Source organism: Trametes versicolor (genome assembly GCF_000271585.1).
Source record: "Trametes versicolor FP-101664 SS1 unplaced genomic scaffold TRAVEscaffold_8, whole genome shotgun sequence".
In the NCBI taxonomy this organism is placed as follows: domain Eukaryota; kingdom Fungi; phylum Basidiomycota; class Agaricomycetes; order Polyporales; family Polyporaceae; genus Trametes; species Trametes versicolor.
The window spans coordinates 2,019,529-2,033,958 of NW_007360328.1; the positions used below are offsets into that span (position 1 = coordinate 2,019,529).

At 56.4% G+C, this 14,430-nt stretch overlaps 5 protein-coding genes across 5 annotated transcripts; 2 read left to right on the plus strand and 3 right to left on the minus strand.

The window, feature by feature from the left end:
• Positions 1-253: 253 nt before the first annotated feature.
• TRAVEDRAFT_73229 (uncharacterized protein) lies at positions 254-1,804 on the plus strand (the record flags this gene model as incomplete). The annotated part of the gene is made up of 1 exon (XM_008042525.1): positions 254-1,804. One exon carries the CDS (start codon positions 254-256, stop codon positions 1,802-1,804), a length of 1,551 nt encoding a protein of 516 aa, XP_008040716.1.
• A 139-nt stretch (positions 1,805-1,943) lies between these two features.
• On the minus strand, positions 1,944-4,131 carry TRAVEDRAFT_30211 (beta-lactamase/transpeptidase-like protein). The gene is made up of 7 exons (XM_008041912.1): positions 3,809-4,131; positions 3,517-3,752; positions 3,353-3,461; positions 3,051-3,299; positions 2,800-2,991; positions 2,562-2,746; positions 1,944-2,503 (listed from the first exon to the last, which is right to left on the minus strand). Exons 1-7 carry the CDS (start codon positions 4,079-4,081, stop codon positions 2,005-2,007), a joined length of 1,743 nt encoding a protein of 580 aa, XP_008040103.1. The 5' UTR covers positions 4,082-4,131; the 3' UTR covers positions 1,944-2,004.
• Positions 4,132-4,507: 376 nt separating this feature from the next.
• Positions 4,508-6,953, minus strand: TRAVEDRAFT_170853 (riboflavin synthase domain-like protein; the record flags this gene model as incomplete). Its single annotated transcript, XM_008042526.1, has 10 exons — positions 4,508-4,616; positions 4,686-4,835; positions 4,891-5,113; positions 5,170-5,422; positions 5,482-5,631; positions 5,678-5,850; positions 5,908-6,035; positions 6,087-6,368; positions 6,422-6,696; positions 6,753-6,953. 9 exons carry the CDS (start codon positions 6,951-6,953, stop codon positions 4,691-4,693), a joined length of 1,830 nt encoding a protein of 609 aa, XP_008040717.1. The 3' UTR covers positions 4,508-4,616; positions 4,686-4,690.
• A 121-nt stretch (positions 6,954-7,074) lies between these two features.
• TRAVEDRAFT_170854 (SNase-domain-containing protein) lies at positions 7,075-8,496 on the plus strand (the record flags this gene model as incomplete). The annotated part of the gene is made up of 7 exons (XM_008042527.1): positions 7,075-7,388; positions 7,450-7,541; positions 7,589-7,644; positions 7,696-7,818; positions 7,875-8,044; positions 8,096-8,354; positions 8,406-8,496. 6 exons carry the CDS (start codon positions 7,075-7,077, stop codon positions 8,277-8,279), a joined length of 939 nt encoding a protein of 312 aa, XP_008040718.1. The 3' UTR covers positions 8,280-8,354; positions 8,406-8,496.
• A 4,352-nt stretch (positions 8,497-12,848) lies between these two features.
• Positions 12,849-14,008, minus strand: TRAVEDRAFT_127869 (uncharacterized protein; the record flags this gene model as incomplete). The annotated part of the gene is made up of 2 exons (XM_008042528.1): positions 12,849-13,539; positions 13,602-14,008. The coding sequence occupies 2 exons, from the start codon at positions 14,006-14,008 to the stop codon at positions 12,849-12,851; spliced, it is 1,098 nt and encodes a 365-aa protein (XP_008040719.1).
• Between the last annotated feature and the right edge of the window lie 422 nt (positions 14,009-14,430).

Here is a 14,430-nt window from a genome sequence, read left to right on the forward strand (position 1 = left end):
GAAGCGCTGAACGACGGTATGCCCACGAATTGACTCGTTATGATATTTTCAAGAAGTCGACTGACAGTAGGGAATGGAACCTTTGTATTCAGATACTACAATGTCCACCGCGGTCATAGAGAGATGGAGCCAACGTACGCCGCCTGTGCATCGGCTCCCAGTCGAAGTCCTTTCAATGATCTTTGAGTGGCTCTCGTGCATGGATGGCATTTATGTTTTCACTTATGGTCGCCCCTCACATTCTATCGACATCATGGGAGTCTGCAAGCTCTGGACGGACGTCGCAATGAACACCATCTCCATCTGGCAGAATATCGAGGTTCGCACGACGGGGAACTGGCTCGCTATCGTCCTCCCACGTTCAAAGGGTATGCCTCTCGACGTCACCGTGCATTGTGCCTCCCGCATCCTACCATCGATCGTGTCCTCCTTGACCGAAGAAGCCCCCCGGCTACGCCGGCTCAGCGTTTGTGAAGGAGGCGCCGACGTGGTCGACTTACTCGAAGACACCGTCCTATCCGTGGACCGGCTCCCCTGCCTGGAAACGCTTCTTGTGGAATACTGCGGTGATGCATATGCACCGCTCGATTTCATAAGCTTCGATGAGGGCGACAGGTTCCCAGCTCTTCGTGTTCTTGACCTCAACTCCTCGTATGTACCATGGGACACTTCGATCTTCCGACAGCTTCGCGTCCTACGGATATCCGAGACTTGGGTCCCGCATTCAAGCACAGTACCGCTCTCTGTCTTTCTCGCCGTGCTTCAAATGTGCCAGAACCTGGAAGAACTCGACTTTTCTTTCGTGTACTTCATAGATTTCGAGGACCACGAGCCCGACGAGACGGGCTTCACTGTCTCCTTGCCACGGCTACGCTCATTTCACTGGTTTTGGCCTGACATTTGGGCCTTCGGATCACCTACCGATGTTTATCAACTGCTCGAACGCCTCCATTTTACCCGCTCAGTCGACATCTACCTGGAGTTTGAGGTTCACATGAAGATTCATGATTCACACGAGGAGCACGAAAACATCGACTATCTCCATATCATACCTCCTGACTCTGCCTGTCTGCCTATCCTTCGCACCATGACCTCCGCCGATCTGCACGGCCCCGAGTCCCGGACTTTCCGCGATGGATGGGCGAACGACTCTCTCAGCGGGAGAGATGATCTCGGGACACTCAAGCTCTCTTTCAATTACAACTACAGTGGTGGACGTGAAGCGAGAGCGCCGTGGCCCTTCTCCCGAACCGCGCAGTGCACCAATTTCTGCACTCTATTCGCGCGGGCGCCCCTCACTTCGCTGACCATCGATCCGCACGAGCTGCCGCAAGCTCCTCTACTCCGCGTCTTCCGCACATTCCCGCACCTGTCGACCCTGGAGCTCTTCTCCGGGTCCGGTGACGTCGACGCTACATGTGTTGAGGGGCTCTTCGCTGTCCTTGCGATGGACGCGTGCGGGCCGCGCCATCATCCAGTCACGGCCATCATCTTGCCGGCTCTGCGCACCCTACGCTTTGAGGGTATCCGTCAGTCCGTGCACATGCAAGTGCTATGTGCGCTCCTCTCGTGCCTCGCTCTTCGCGCGAAGCGGGGCGCTGCGCTGTTGTTCAGTCTGCGAGTCGAAGTACAATGTCCACACATCGACGGTACAAATGCGGAGGGTACCAAGACATGCGAGGAGCTACTTGCCGCACTGCAGGCAGTAGTCAAGGAGCCGGTGGAGTTAAAATATGTCAAAGAAGACAAGGTCAGCAAGTTCCTGTATAATGATATCGAAAGCCATATGACCGGTGCTGATTAGACATGCTTACTAGGAACCCGAGTGAGCACAGCTGCTTGCCAACACGCATATAGGCTGGTGGGGCGGTCTCTACGACTACCGGGATATTGAACACTCCCCCTCACATATCACCCGCAAAGCGCGGAAAGGAATGTATGTTTTTAGCGTTACTAGCAATTGAGGGTTGCCCATTATGAGACTTTTCGACGAGTTATTCAAGTTCATGCTTTGGCGAACCACGCATCAGCAGTCTCCTTCAGCGTACCTCCAGTGCGCTTCTGTCTCGCCGCCACAGCATCCTCGTCGTCGACGAACGCAAACCCGGTCACCTCCGTCCCCTCCACAACGAACTCTGCGCGCCCTTCAGAGAACCCTACCATGTAGTCCTCAAACGCGGTCGTGTTCGCCCCGTATCCGTGGGGGAATACGACGGAGAAGGTGAGGTTGAATGTGTCCCGGGAGTGGTGAATAAGCCGTGCGTGGGTCGACCATATGCTGCCGTACGCGCCGTACAGCGTGGCAGGTCCGGAGCCGGAGACGGGCCCGAGCGAGGAGAAGTCGGAGAGAACCCCGGCGCAATATTGGGAAGTGCTTGCTGATGAGCAGAGCGTGATGGAGCCGTATCCCGGGGAAGTGTACGTGCCCGTGTAGGCTGAAAGATTGAGCAATAGTGGTTCACTCACGACGTCCTCCGCGGGACGAGGTGCCTTCTCGGCCAGCCTGGAAGTAGATGTGAGTCGTTGTCCTGCTCACACGTTGACTGCCTGCTTGGGCTCACAAGTTTTCAGAGGCAGCTACAGAGCTCGTCCGCGTCAGAACGTCATCGAAAGCACGTCTCATGATGGCGTCCGCATGCTCTGGCTGTTCGTCCGCGTTGATAAGGACCACAACTCCGAGGTTGCTGCTTGGAGAGAACGTAACGAGTGTCGAGAACCCGGGGATGCCTCCATCGTGATCGATCATCTGTGGCTCAGTTCAGACCAGGAATTTCGCATAATATGGAGCTTGAAGGTTACCTCGACGCCGTCGTATGTCCAGCGTGTCCATCCCATGCCATACCCAACGATTCCGAATCCACGCTGAGGCGTTGGATGCCCAGACATGATGGACTGAGCAGTGGTTACCGCGTCGTAGACACTGCGCGGGATGATGGCTTCTCCCAACACCGGATCGACACCCTTGTTGAGCAAGACGGCCACCCAGTTCACCTAAGGTGGAGTGAAGCGTTGAGTTTATGAGACTCGCTTTGGGCCAAATATGCACTCACCAAGTCTTGCACACTGGAAATGACACCTCCTGGGCCGGCGTTCAGAGGCATAACATCGTCCGTGAACCAGAATGGGATGCGTCTTCCCGTATGCATCCACGATTGCGTCAGCTTCCCGGACGCATGAGCTTCCGACGGCCAGAAGGTCGTCGAGGACATCTTCAGGGGCTTGAAGAGGCGCTCTTTGGCGAACGCAGGGTACGATGTGTTGGCGTACTTCTCGATGATGTATGCGCCGAGGCCATACATCTACAGCAACACAGTTAGCCGGCTGCACCAACAGGGAATGACGGACGCTTGACCTGATTGTTGTATGACCACTTTTCGCGCAGCTCGTATGCCGTCGGAAGGTGCCTCATGCGGCGTACTACATCTCCCGCCGAGTCTCCAGCGGAGTATGAGAAGTCATGCCTACGTCGCTGGTTAGTCCACGCATATTCAATGTCTCGCTCGAATATCTGTGTACCGAGGCAACCCGGTGACGTGCCCAAGCGCGTCACGTATGCTGGCGGCACGAGTAGTCCATTCGTCGTCCAAAAGCCACTCGTCAGGCAGAATGGCTGCAAGTTTGGTGTCCCAGTCGAGACGAGAGATTCCGGCAGGCAGGGGTGTCACGTTCCGCCCGTGGGCGAAGTCGTCGATCAGCAACCCTACAGAGGTCGCGAGAAATGCTTTTGAGCACGATGCGAGGCCGAACAGCGTCTGCAGGTCTCGTCAGTCAGCATCGCTCTACACAGAGCATGGGATGGATCGCTTACATCTGGAGTGAGATCATTACCGTCTCCCTCTTCTGTCTTGCGGCCCCAAGACACAAGTTCGACCTGAGGTCGTTTGCCATCGCCGGAAAGTCGCACTGCGCCGACAGATATCCCAGGGATCGAGGTGTTGATCCTCAGTTCCTCAACGAACGCGTAGAAATCTGAAGACAGGATAGGCCCCTTTGGGGACGGCGACGCGGTGTTCAACTGCAGGGGCACCTGCTCCCCCAAGCTTGAAGCCGCAGAGAACGCCAGTAAGAAAGCCGAGAGCATGCCGAAGTTTCCAAACCTATAGGAGTGCATGGCGTCCTGGATGGTACCGGTGCCGGTGGTGGTACAGATCAAAACATGTACCACCCCAGTATTTCAAGTAGAACCTTCCTGCGGCGCAGCGTGAACAGAAAGATGGCCGCCGCCGAGGTGAGACCCACGCGGTACTGTGAGTTGACGTCAACTATTGACAAGGTGAGCAATTGTGAGGCACGCCGATCCGGGGAGCGCTGGCCGGTGCGCTTCCTCGCATCATTTACCGATAAGCCCGCGGAGTCCTCAAGCACCTACATATAACTCAACGCAAAAGAAATGCGTGTAGCAATACAAGCCAAAAGTAAGGCTGGACGTCAATCCCCGTACGCCAAGGCACAATGACTAGAAGTGATAATCCTGCACCACACGACACTGCGGCGCAAGCCTTTGCATCTGCACCCTAAGCGCTAGGACGCCGCAGTGGAGAAAATTCGCAGCACATCCGACATGAGAGCGCATGCGATCATTTGTATGCCCGCAGATTCCTGGAATACTGCGACAACTGCGCCCGCAATCGAGCAATCAGTCTCGACGCGCCGCAGAACTGCGAAGTGAATTGACGTTGACTCACCTGCGCTAACTCCAACACTCCTCGATAAGCCGACCCTCCTTCTCCATCCGCACCACATACTCCTTCGCATCCTCCTCTGACATCCGGCCTTCACTCACTAGCGCATGCTGGATCGCCTCCCGTACTGCAGCAGGCATCTTGTTCGCCGATCTGAATACTACAATCAGCCTGTATGACACGCTGCGAGGTCGAAATAAAAACTTACCCAGAGATGTATACCCAAGCGTCGCGTTCACCGACCAGCTCCCATATCCGCTTCGCATCCTCGCGAATGAGCGCCTGCACGTACGTTCTCGCGGTACCTTCGGGGCCATCGCGCGAGAAGGCCACGCGATAGGTCAACTCTCCATTCATCGAGTACGCCCGCCATTCGTCGCCGTAGTGGTGGTCTTTCGACGCTGACCTGCAGCCGAAGTAGAGCGTGTCCTCTAAAGACGCACTGAATTTCTGAGGATCATGGGCGGGTTAAGGAGCGGGGACGCACCGTAGATACCCTGGCGTACTCGCTCTTGGATTACCGCGCGCATGGGGGCAACGCCTGTCCCCGGTCCAACGCAGATCACTGGGGTCTTCGAGTCCGTGGGGAGGGTGATGAAGCCTTTCTGAATGCCGATCTGCAGTTGGTCTCCCGTGTTGAGACGTGCGAGCCATGAGGTGCAGACGCCGCGTCGTGGGATCTTGAGCATCGTGCGGTACTGGACGATGGCGATGCAGAGGTGAATACTCCGTGAATATTGCTGGTGAATCGTCAACAATTGAATGAGTTAGGCTTGCGAGTAGAGCGGATAAGACTTGCCTTTACGGAACTCGCGATGGAGAATTGCCTTGGACGGAGAGGTGGGAAGAGGTCAAAGACATACTCCCGTGGTATCTTTGCCGATCGGAACTCCTCGAGCACCTCGCGGATCGTCCTCCGAGGGCGCTGGCAGTACTCGTACATCTCGTCCTGTGTATGTTTAGCAGATGTCGTGCCCATGAACTGGAATACCTACAGCCCCCTCTTCACTGAGAAACTCTTCCAGCTTCTCGCGCTCGAGCTCGTCTTGCGCAAAGTGTTTCAAGAGCACGAAAAAGGATCGTCGCGGGACGGCGTTGATGTCCACATAACGAGTAAATATCTCGCGCATTGTAGTGGTAGTTGGCAGATGGTCTGGCAAAGATTGGTCTGGGGTTGTGCGGGAGGTGAGCAAGTACACGGCACTACTAATCGAATATAGCGTACCCTGCAATGTGTGTCCAATATTTATGGGGTCGTCTGCCGAATTCGCATAGCTTATACATGAGAGAAATGATTCCACGTCTTCTGCAATAGTTTCTGGATGTATGACTGCCACATCGCCGGGATTATACCTGTGTATATGATCAAACGCCATTCTGCTGAAGCAGTCTAGCGGACCTCACTGTATGTCGTCGTCGAATGCGAACTCAAAGTGTCGGACGTCCTGGTACCAATCTTCCGCCGTGAGCCGCTTATTGCAGGTCACCGTAGCAAGGTGGTATTCCCGGTCAACTACTAGTGGGTCCTTACGCGTAAGCTGCGCTCCCGCAGGCGCGTCGGATATTGATATGCGTGGGGGAGGCAGGCTGTCGGGGGACTCCGCCACGACGCCATCCGGGAGAGGGAATATTTGTGTCAATACATCCGAGAGCTGCTTCATCCATGACCCAAGTGCGCCGTCAATTCTTCGTGCCAATTGTTAGCGAAGCGCCCATCTCCTAGCATGAGCATGACTCACCCGAGGTGGTGCTGGTCGTCCCCCTCCCCACGCGCGCAGATCTCGCTTGCACCGAGTTTGACAAGCCTTCGGCTGAGAAGCTTTGCTGGCCAGCAAAACTTCTCATACGCACTATCGCCTAGGCCAAACGTGGCGAATGCAATGTCTTCGAAGAGGTCTTCGGGGAGATCTGCGCGGAGGAGCATGTTCCAGAGCGGCGTCATTGCGCGTGGCTCGTGTCCGGATCCCGTGGTAGACACAACGAAAATGACGAGGTGCTCGTTGATCAACTCGGCCTACATGTGTCCTCTGTTAGAACTTCCAGCCACGTTGAGGACGACTTTCCACGTACGGGAGGGTAAGATTCCATACTGTGCACTCGCGCGCGAATGCGCAACCCTCTGCACAGTCGCGCGAGCCTGTCTGCGACATCCTGCGCTGTTCCTGTCTCCGTAGCATATAAGATGGTCGCAGTGCCCTCGTCGTGTGTGTGATCATGCTGGGTGTGGTGGGCACCGAGGAGCGAGGAAGATGATGGTGCGGAGGAGGCCATCGTTATCAGATAACTCCCGAAAGGCGCTTAGATCTGCGCTAGCCCGACGGTTCGGGAGGGTGCGCGTCGGGCGCTGCCCGCCACTTCCTGGACGACGACCACCCCAACACCGACGCATGCGATGCCCAGCTGGCTCCCATGGTCGTCTTCTGGCTCATCTGACACCAAGAAGCCCACCCCAATAACCCGAACGGAAGTTGAACACGCAGCAGAGGACCTCACCAAGAATACCCGCGATCTTGTAGCCTCGCTTTATGCACGAGCCGCAGCACTCCCTCCTCCGCTTCTTATTCTCTCCACCTTCGCACTCGGGGGAACCACTGCTCTAGGCGCGAGATATGTGTATGCGCGAAACTTTAAGCGCGTCGCAAATGGAGAGTGGGTCACACCGCAAATGCTCGCGAGGAGGCGATGGATCAAAGGCTATGTTACTAGGTACTGTACGTTCGCGTATAATCCCAAGGTCTGTATGAAAGACTCAAATTATCTCTCGAAGTGTGGGAGATGCGGACAACTTCCGACTATATCATACCCCGGGAATCGGTTGGAGGTGGCCATTGAAGTTCAGAAGCATACCCGTCGGGCGAAGTGCGTGCGAACGGTAGCTTATGAAACGCGGTACTAAGAGGCCCTAGCCGATCTCAAGGACCAGACGATACATATCCGTCTTGGAGGCGTGGATGCTCCTGAGGTGCTGCCCCATGCACCTCCATAACGTTACCCACTTCTCACCTCGCTTCAGGCAGCTCACTTTGGACGCCCGACCCAACCTTACGCCGAGGAAAGTCTCGCTTGGCTGAAGTCTCAAATTGAAGGCAGATTTATATACTGCCAACTCGTCCGCAAAGACCAATACGGACGCATAGTAAGCAGAATCCCGTAACGCCGTATGAAGTAGCTCATCAAATTTGCGTCTACCAGGTCTCGGCAGTCCACTTGAAGCCTCGCATATTGCCGGGCTGGTTAACGACTGGGAGGGATCTCTCAGTCGAGATGCTACGGGCCGGGTGGGCATCTGTATATGAGCAGGCCGGCGCCGAATACGGCAAGTCAGGACTAGACGAATTCCTCCGGGTGCAGAGCGAAGCACAGTAAGTCAAATTCGTTGCATTGTTGGCGACGTGCTTACACCGGCGCTGTAGACGCACTAAGAAGGGCATATGGAAGCGTGGCACTCGCGGAGAGACACCCGCAGAGTACAAGAAGCGCTACCGCGATGCAGCCGCTTCAGGTGAACCCGTCGCAGAAGCCCCCACCGCAGGGAAGGGGACTGCGCCAGAGGCAGGCTGGTTCAGGAGGCTCTTCCGGCTGGGTTCAAGACAATGACGTATATTATAGCCGCAAGTTGCGGCAGTTTGGCTTGTATACATTAAGAGCACTGACGTGGGAAGAAGGGCTTAGGTATGTTCTTGATTGTGACCTTGGCCGGAGGGCTCATCTGCATTTGAAAAGTCATGATCTCCGCGGTCCGGGCTATCTCGTCGTCGACGTCGACGTCGCGGCCGTCTATCTCAATATGAAGCTCGGTCAACTCTGTTTTGCGTCGTGACCGCCATTCCAGGCAGTTATAGATCCTATCGAGCAACGCGGGGTGCCACGTCAGCGACCCCAAGTGCAATCGACGCAAATTGGGTGCGTTCACCGGTCCTGCATTGTTCCTCGCCCGGGATACCAGTTGGGCCAGCAAGTCGTCCAGCAAGGCAGGATGCGCATACAGTATCTCGATGGCTGTCAGTGTCGACCCGAATCCGCGCGTCACGGTTGCTTTGTCGACCTCCCACGACTCGATGGAAATCTTGCGTACTGGCGCACTGTGCTGTAACAGGATCTCGCAGAAGTTCCTCAACTGGTCTTCGACTCTGTACGCCCACCGCCCGTCTTCTTGGCGGTTCGTCACGATCACGGTCAAGCTCCCGCCCTCGTCGTTTTTCGCCTCAAAGACGCCCTGTTTTCCCGGAAACGAGGTAGCGTAGATCGTGGTCGCCGTGCCGAGGATTGGTAACAGGTCCTTTCGGGGGTGAACAACGTGCCGGAGGCCATCTCCGTGGAACCCCCAGTGCTCGATGTCAATTGTAACCGATGCGCGGGCTGAGAGATACATGTGCCCTATCATCTGGAGAACCTCCATCCGGTCCTTCCACGGGCCTTCTTTTCTGCCCCAGACGAAGTTGACGGTGCGTAGCCAGGGGAGTACGACGATCCGGAACGAGCCTGCCGCGCGTACGGGTTTTGCATCGCGCCTGTCCGGGAAGTCCACGGGGAACGCGTGCGCGAGGGTAAGCTCTTCCAGGAGCGTGCAGCGCTGTAGGACGGCGAGGAAGGCGTCGAGCGACAGTAGCGGTTTCGTCTTGATCTGCTCGAGGTGCAACACTCGCAGCCGCTCGAACACGGTGGATTCCCAGGGGATGATCGTATTGGTGAGCCGCAGCGTATGGAGGACATGCAGCCGGCAGGGGCCGTCCAACATCCGTGAGGCTCTCGCGGCGCGGTCGATGTCGGCGTTGTGGATGTGCAGAGACTTGAGCACGGAAAGGCTCATTTGGTACACTTTGTTGTTGACGCGCTGCCACCCGCACGTAGGGCTTTCTGGATCTGCGTCCACTTTTCGCCAACACAACGACAGCCTCCGAACACGGGAGGCGTGTTCTTTGAGCAGCGACCGCGCCAGCGCATCCTCAGCGGCGCGCACTCGATGGAACCTGACGTCGAGTAGGGGCGCCTGGGAGTGGGAGAGCACGAGATCGAGCCATTCGACGTGGTTGAATACCTCGACGCGCTCCCAACTGCCCAGCACGATTCCGCGCCAGCGCTTGCAAACTTGTGCGAGCACGAGGAGGATGGGGTTGTTTTGAGCGTCCGCTGTCGAGTTAGGTTCGTCTTGCTTGCTTGCCCGGTCAAATATAATGCTGAGTACTCGGTCGGGTAGCCGGCTGATTGGAGGGTGAGATGTTGTAAGGCCATTCGGAGGACCTGCAGGGGTGGGCCGTCAGCGGTATGTCACTTCATCCAACGTGCTGAGATTTGGTTGTTCTCATACCAATGCGATAGAACAGCGTAATTTCTTGGCTATGTATCGCCCGCAGTGGATAGACCTGCGGAACAGACAGTGAGTTCGAGGCCGTCCGTTCTGGCGTGGAGAAAAAAACGACTATGTGATGGAGGCTGGTGCCGATATCGCAGTCGGCGCGCCCTCGGCTCATATAGTCGCGGTCCTCGCCTTTCACGCGCAGCAATCCATTGACGACGCCGAAGGTGTTACCCTGACAATCAATGACTGCCCGACGGCGACGCTCACAAACAGGACTATAGACGCCCATATAGCACACGCAGAAAGTCTATTGTCAGTGGATTCGCTTATCATGCGGCCGTGTATCCATGACCTGGGAAAAGACAGACAAGACTCGGCGCTGGTCGCGATAATGCGGTCAATATACAAATGTTCCTAATGGCGACGCCAAACCCTTCAATCGCAATAATCGACATACGCCCTTCGTTCTTCACCCTCTGCTGCCAACGCAACGTGTACGCTCTATTGAGCGTTTGTGTCCGCGGGCTCTCCCTACGACATCAAACAGTGGTCAGTGACGATGATGCGGAGCGGACAAAGTAGACATGCTGACCTCTGCAGATTGCGTGTAGACAGTGGTGTCTACATACTCCACCGGCCCCTCCACTATCGCTTGCAGGGCAGCGATCGCGTCGCGGTCCGGGATACGTTCGCCGCCAGGATACCCCTCTTCCCCCACTTTGACGCGCAGACTGGACAGCAGCGGTGCACCCTCTTTCGCGCGCACGACGAGGGATGCGAAGAGTAGGCAGAACGCGTGCTCGGACCACGGGAAGTTTTCTAGGGAGAGATTGCGCAGCCTAAGCAGGTTGGCGGTCACGTCCCCGTCGTCGTGGTACATGGGCGCCGTGAGTTCGACGAAGAAGCTTTTGGTTTTCAGGCGTGGCCAACATTCGTCCTCGGGGGCCTCGGGGGCTTCGTGGAAGAGCTCGAGGGTCTCGAGCCAAGGGAAGTTGTTGAATGCGTCACGCAGGCAGTAAAGGTCGAGCCCGTACAGGTTGGCTGTCAGCGAGCTGAGGAAGGAGTCGTTGAATAGGGACATGAAGTGGTAGAACTGCTCCATCCGGTTGTAAGGAAAGCCGCGCTCCCGTGCGCCGTCAAACGAGATCTGGAACGAGCCTTCGAAGTCACACCTCTCGCAATAGAGGTTTGCCCATTCGCCCCCCTTCCACGGCCCAGGGCTGCAGAAGCGGGCAGTTTTCACGGCGGTAAGGATCGGGAGTCGGCCGGCATCGTAAGGAATCATTTTGAGGTAGTTGATGTTGAAGTATTCGTCGAGCCAGTGGGTTGGCTCACGGCCTTCGATTTCGACTTCGAACCGCAGGTACACGTCGACCGTAGTAGGGAGATAGAGGTGTTCCAGTAGTCGATAGACGTCAGTAGGTGATTGGTAGGCCCAGGTGTATGGCCAAAACCAGTAGAACGAGCGCAGCATCGGCAAGGAGACGACACAGTCCGCCGCTGGTTGCCCATGTCCCGTGAAATCGATGAAGGGCACGTAGTGAAATCGGAGCTCTTCTAGGCATTGGCATGTCTTCAGCACGTCCAGAAAGACTGACAGTGGCACTGCATCTGGTTCCGGGACGTGTACATTATAGATCTCCAAGATGCGGAGCTGTCGGAATACCGAAGAGTCCCATGGTATATATAGGGTGTCGACGTGGAGTATTTGAAGGGCGGGAAATCTCTCGGGATCATTAAAACTGGCCAGCTGGTAAAACACGACGCTAGGGTTCTCCATGATGAGTGTCTCTAAGCGGGGGAATCGGGCCACAGCAAAGATGGTGTCTTCAAGCAGGCTTGCGACGTCCGAATCAGTGCCATCTACATCCGTGTCCCGGGGCAGGACGTCGAGTGTGCGTAGGCGATGGGCTTCCTTGACCAAGAGAGGAGCCACCGATAGCAGAGAAGTAGGATTGGTGACGATGTCCACAGGCCTGTTCTTCGAACGCGCGAAGGCGATAGCGAACCAGTCGACTCGTGCTCGTTCGGGGATTGTCTGCCAGAGTGCGGAAGTGTTGAGGGCGACAGCCGTCCAGTGCTTGCAAACTAGCATGACGTCGACGGATTGCGAGACGTAGATGCCGTCCATTTGCGCGAGACACTCGAATACCGTCGAGAGCAGTTCGACTGGAAGTTGGTGGATGGGTGGCGTGAGATGTTGAAATGTGAGTGTATGGGAGGACGCTGCCACTCCGGACGGAGTCGTATGCGAGGGCGCTGTTTCGGTCAGCTTCCTGTGGATACGATGAGCACAACAGGTCTGTACCTTCAGCAGCTGAGATGATAGCCATGTCTTCTGTCCTCATTCACAAGACGGGATGAACCAGAACGGGGACAAGTATCTGAGGCTAACTTCAAGCCACAGACACACCGAGCGGCAATCACTCGGAGCTTGCCGACCAAGTCCCGGAAGGTTCGGAACGTGACTCCGTACCAGGTTCACGCTGGGGAGCATGGGCGAGGATACTTTCCGTTTGTCTGTCATTCCTAAGGATCAGCGGGGGATTCAAAGAGGCGGTATCACATATTTGTACACCGGGGGGCAGTACAGGTATGGCACAACGCGGTGTTTTGGGGTGAATTGTGCACCACCCTCCAGCGTCGAGCGTCGCGCAGTCACTGCAGTGAGCTCGAGCAGGATGCCAAGCTTTGTGACTTTTGCAAGGATATTCGTTCGCACCTTCTACAGTGCGGCACCAAATATGGCAGAAAAAACGGCATCGATAAGAATATGACAGCAACAGTCGAGCACTAAGCACTGTTGGAACAGCTACACCCGTTTCGGCGATCAACGCGCGAAGAGTAGCGGGCAAGAACGACGCACCTCAGCACGCATTCGCGCCAGCCACCTTCCCCCATCCCGGAACCTCGATCCCCAGCAGCGCCGGGAGCCGGTTCCAGACCGCCCGCCTCTCCTTCTGGTCCCGCGCCTTCACCTCGGAGCTGCAGGTCGAGCACAGTCCAAGCACGCCTTCGAGAGAGATCCGCGTGTATGGCACGAAAGGGTCCGTCCCCGCGATGATGTCGGCCTTCTTCTCGAGCGACCGGAGCGCCTTCACGAACACTTCCTTGCACTTCGTCGCGTTTTGGCACTTCTCCGAGACTGTCGGTGCGAAGACGCGGAGCCGGGCGCGGACGCCAGCCTTGATGAGCCTCTCCTGAGCGGCGAAGCAGAGCCCGAGGTCGTCTAGGGTGAGGTTCTCCCGAGTTCCGTCTTCCCGAGCCAAGCCGTGCACCAGATCCGAGCCAAGCCTACAGCACTGCCAGAGCGCAACCGGAAGCATGGACGAGTCGCCAATGAGACGCGCGAGATTGACGACGCCGATGGCGTGGATGTCGTCGAAGCCAGTCTGAGACCCGCGGTTGCTCAGAGAGTCCCAGTGATCGATGTTGTCCGTGTAGCGGTTCTTCAGGATGGCCAGCGCAGTGTCGTAGATCTGCTTGATCTCGTATTTCAGTCCCAGGCGAATGCATGCGGAGACAAACTCGAACGAAGGTCCCGTTGCCAAGAGCGCGCTGAGTAAACGAGTGTGATGGTGTTAGCATACAGTCTGGGAGTGAGATACGACACCACTTACCTGGGCATGAACAAGCGCAGCATGTGTCGAAGGTCTTCCGGGCTGTCAGATAGACGGACGACAAGGCACGGGTCGCCTAGACCAGAGATGATCTCTTCCGAGGTAGGAGTGTTGACAAGTTGCGAGGTTGAGGAGAATATATGCGCGAGAACTGAAGATTGAGCAGCTAGTAGCCCTTGATAGACCCGGAAGCGCGTGTCGCCAGCCACCAGAATGACGTTGCCGTCTTCGAACCAGAACCTATCTCCCGCCAGCAGCAGTTGGTGGTCCTCCGAATCGTCGAGGAGAACCTCTTGGGCTACCTCAATGAGGGTATCGTCAGAAGAGTTGATTCCTTCGATGCCTTCAGCGTCCTGCGAGGGCTCTCGATTGCCGCGCTCTTGGCGCTGGACGCTCTGCTCGGGCATCCCTAACCGGGCGCGGGGGCTTGCTGAGCTGGTCTCCACATCATCGCTCTGCAGGCGTTTGCGCTTCTTGTCTGTTGTAAACCTAGGCGGGTCGATGAGCCCCGCCATACGCATGGTGGCTTTGAGTCCAGAAAATGCGATCGGAGAGCGGCTGTATGCGCGTTTTCGAAATGCAGTAAGGTCCAAAAACCGATTGTCAGCGGTGAGCGGACTCACCTGGGTGCTTTAGAGTCCAAAATCCTTGAGTATCTATCCATGACACGTAACCACGTAAGGTGATTGTAGCGACTCTGCGTGCTGGAGAAGACGTGTTGGTGGCAAGAGAGAGAAAGGCGCAATTGCCTCGGTCGCGCGTTAAACTAAGAAGCATATATCTTCCACGTGGCAAAGACACAGCCACTCTCATTCCACTGCGGACCCCT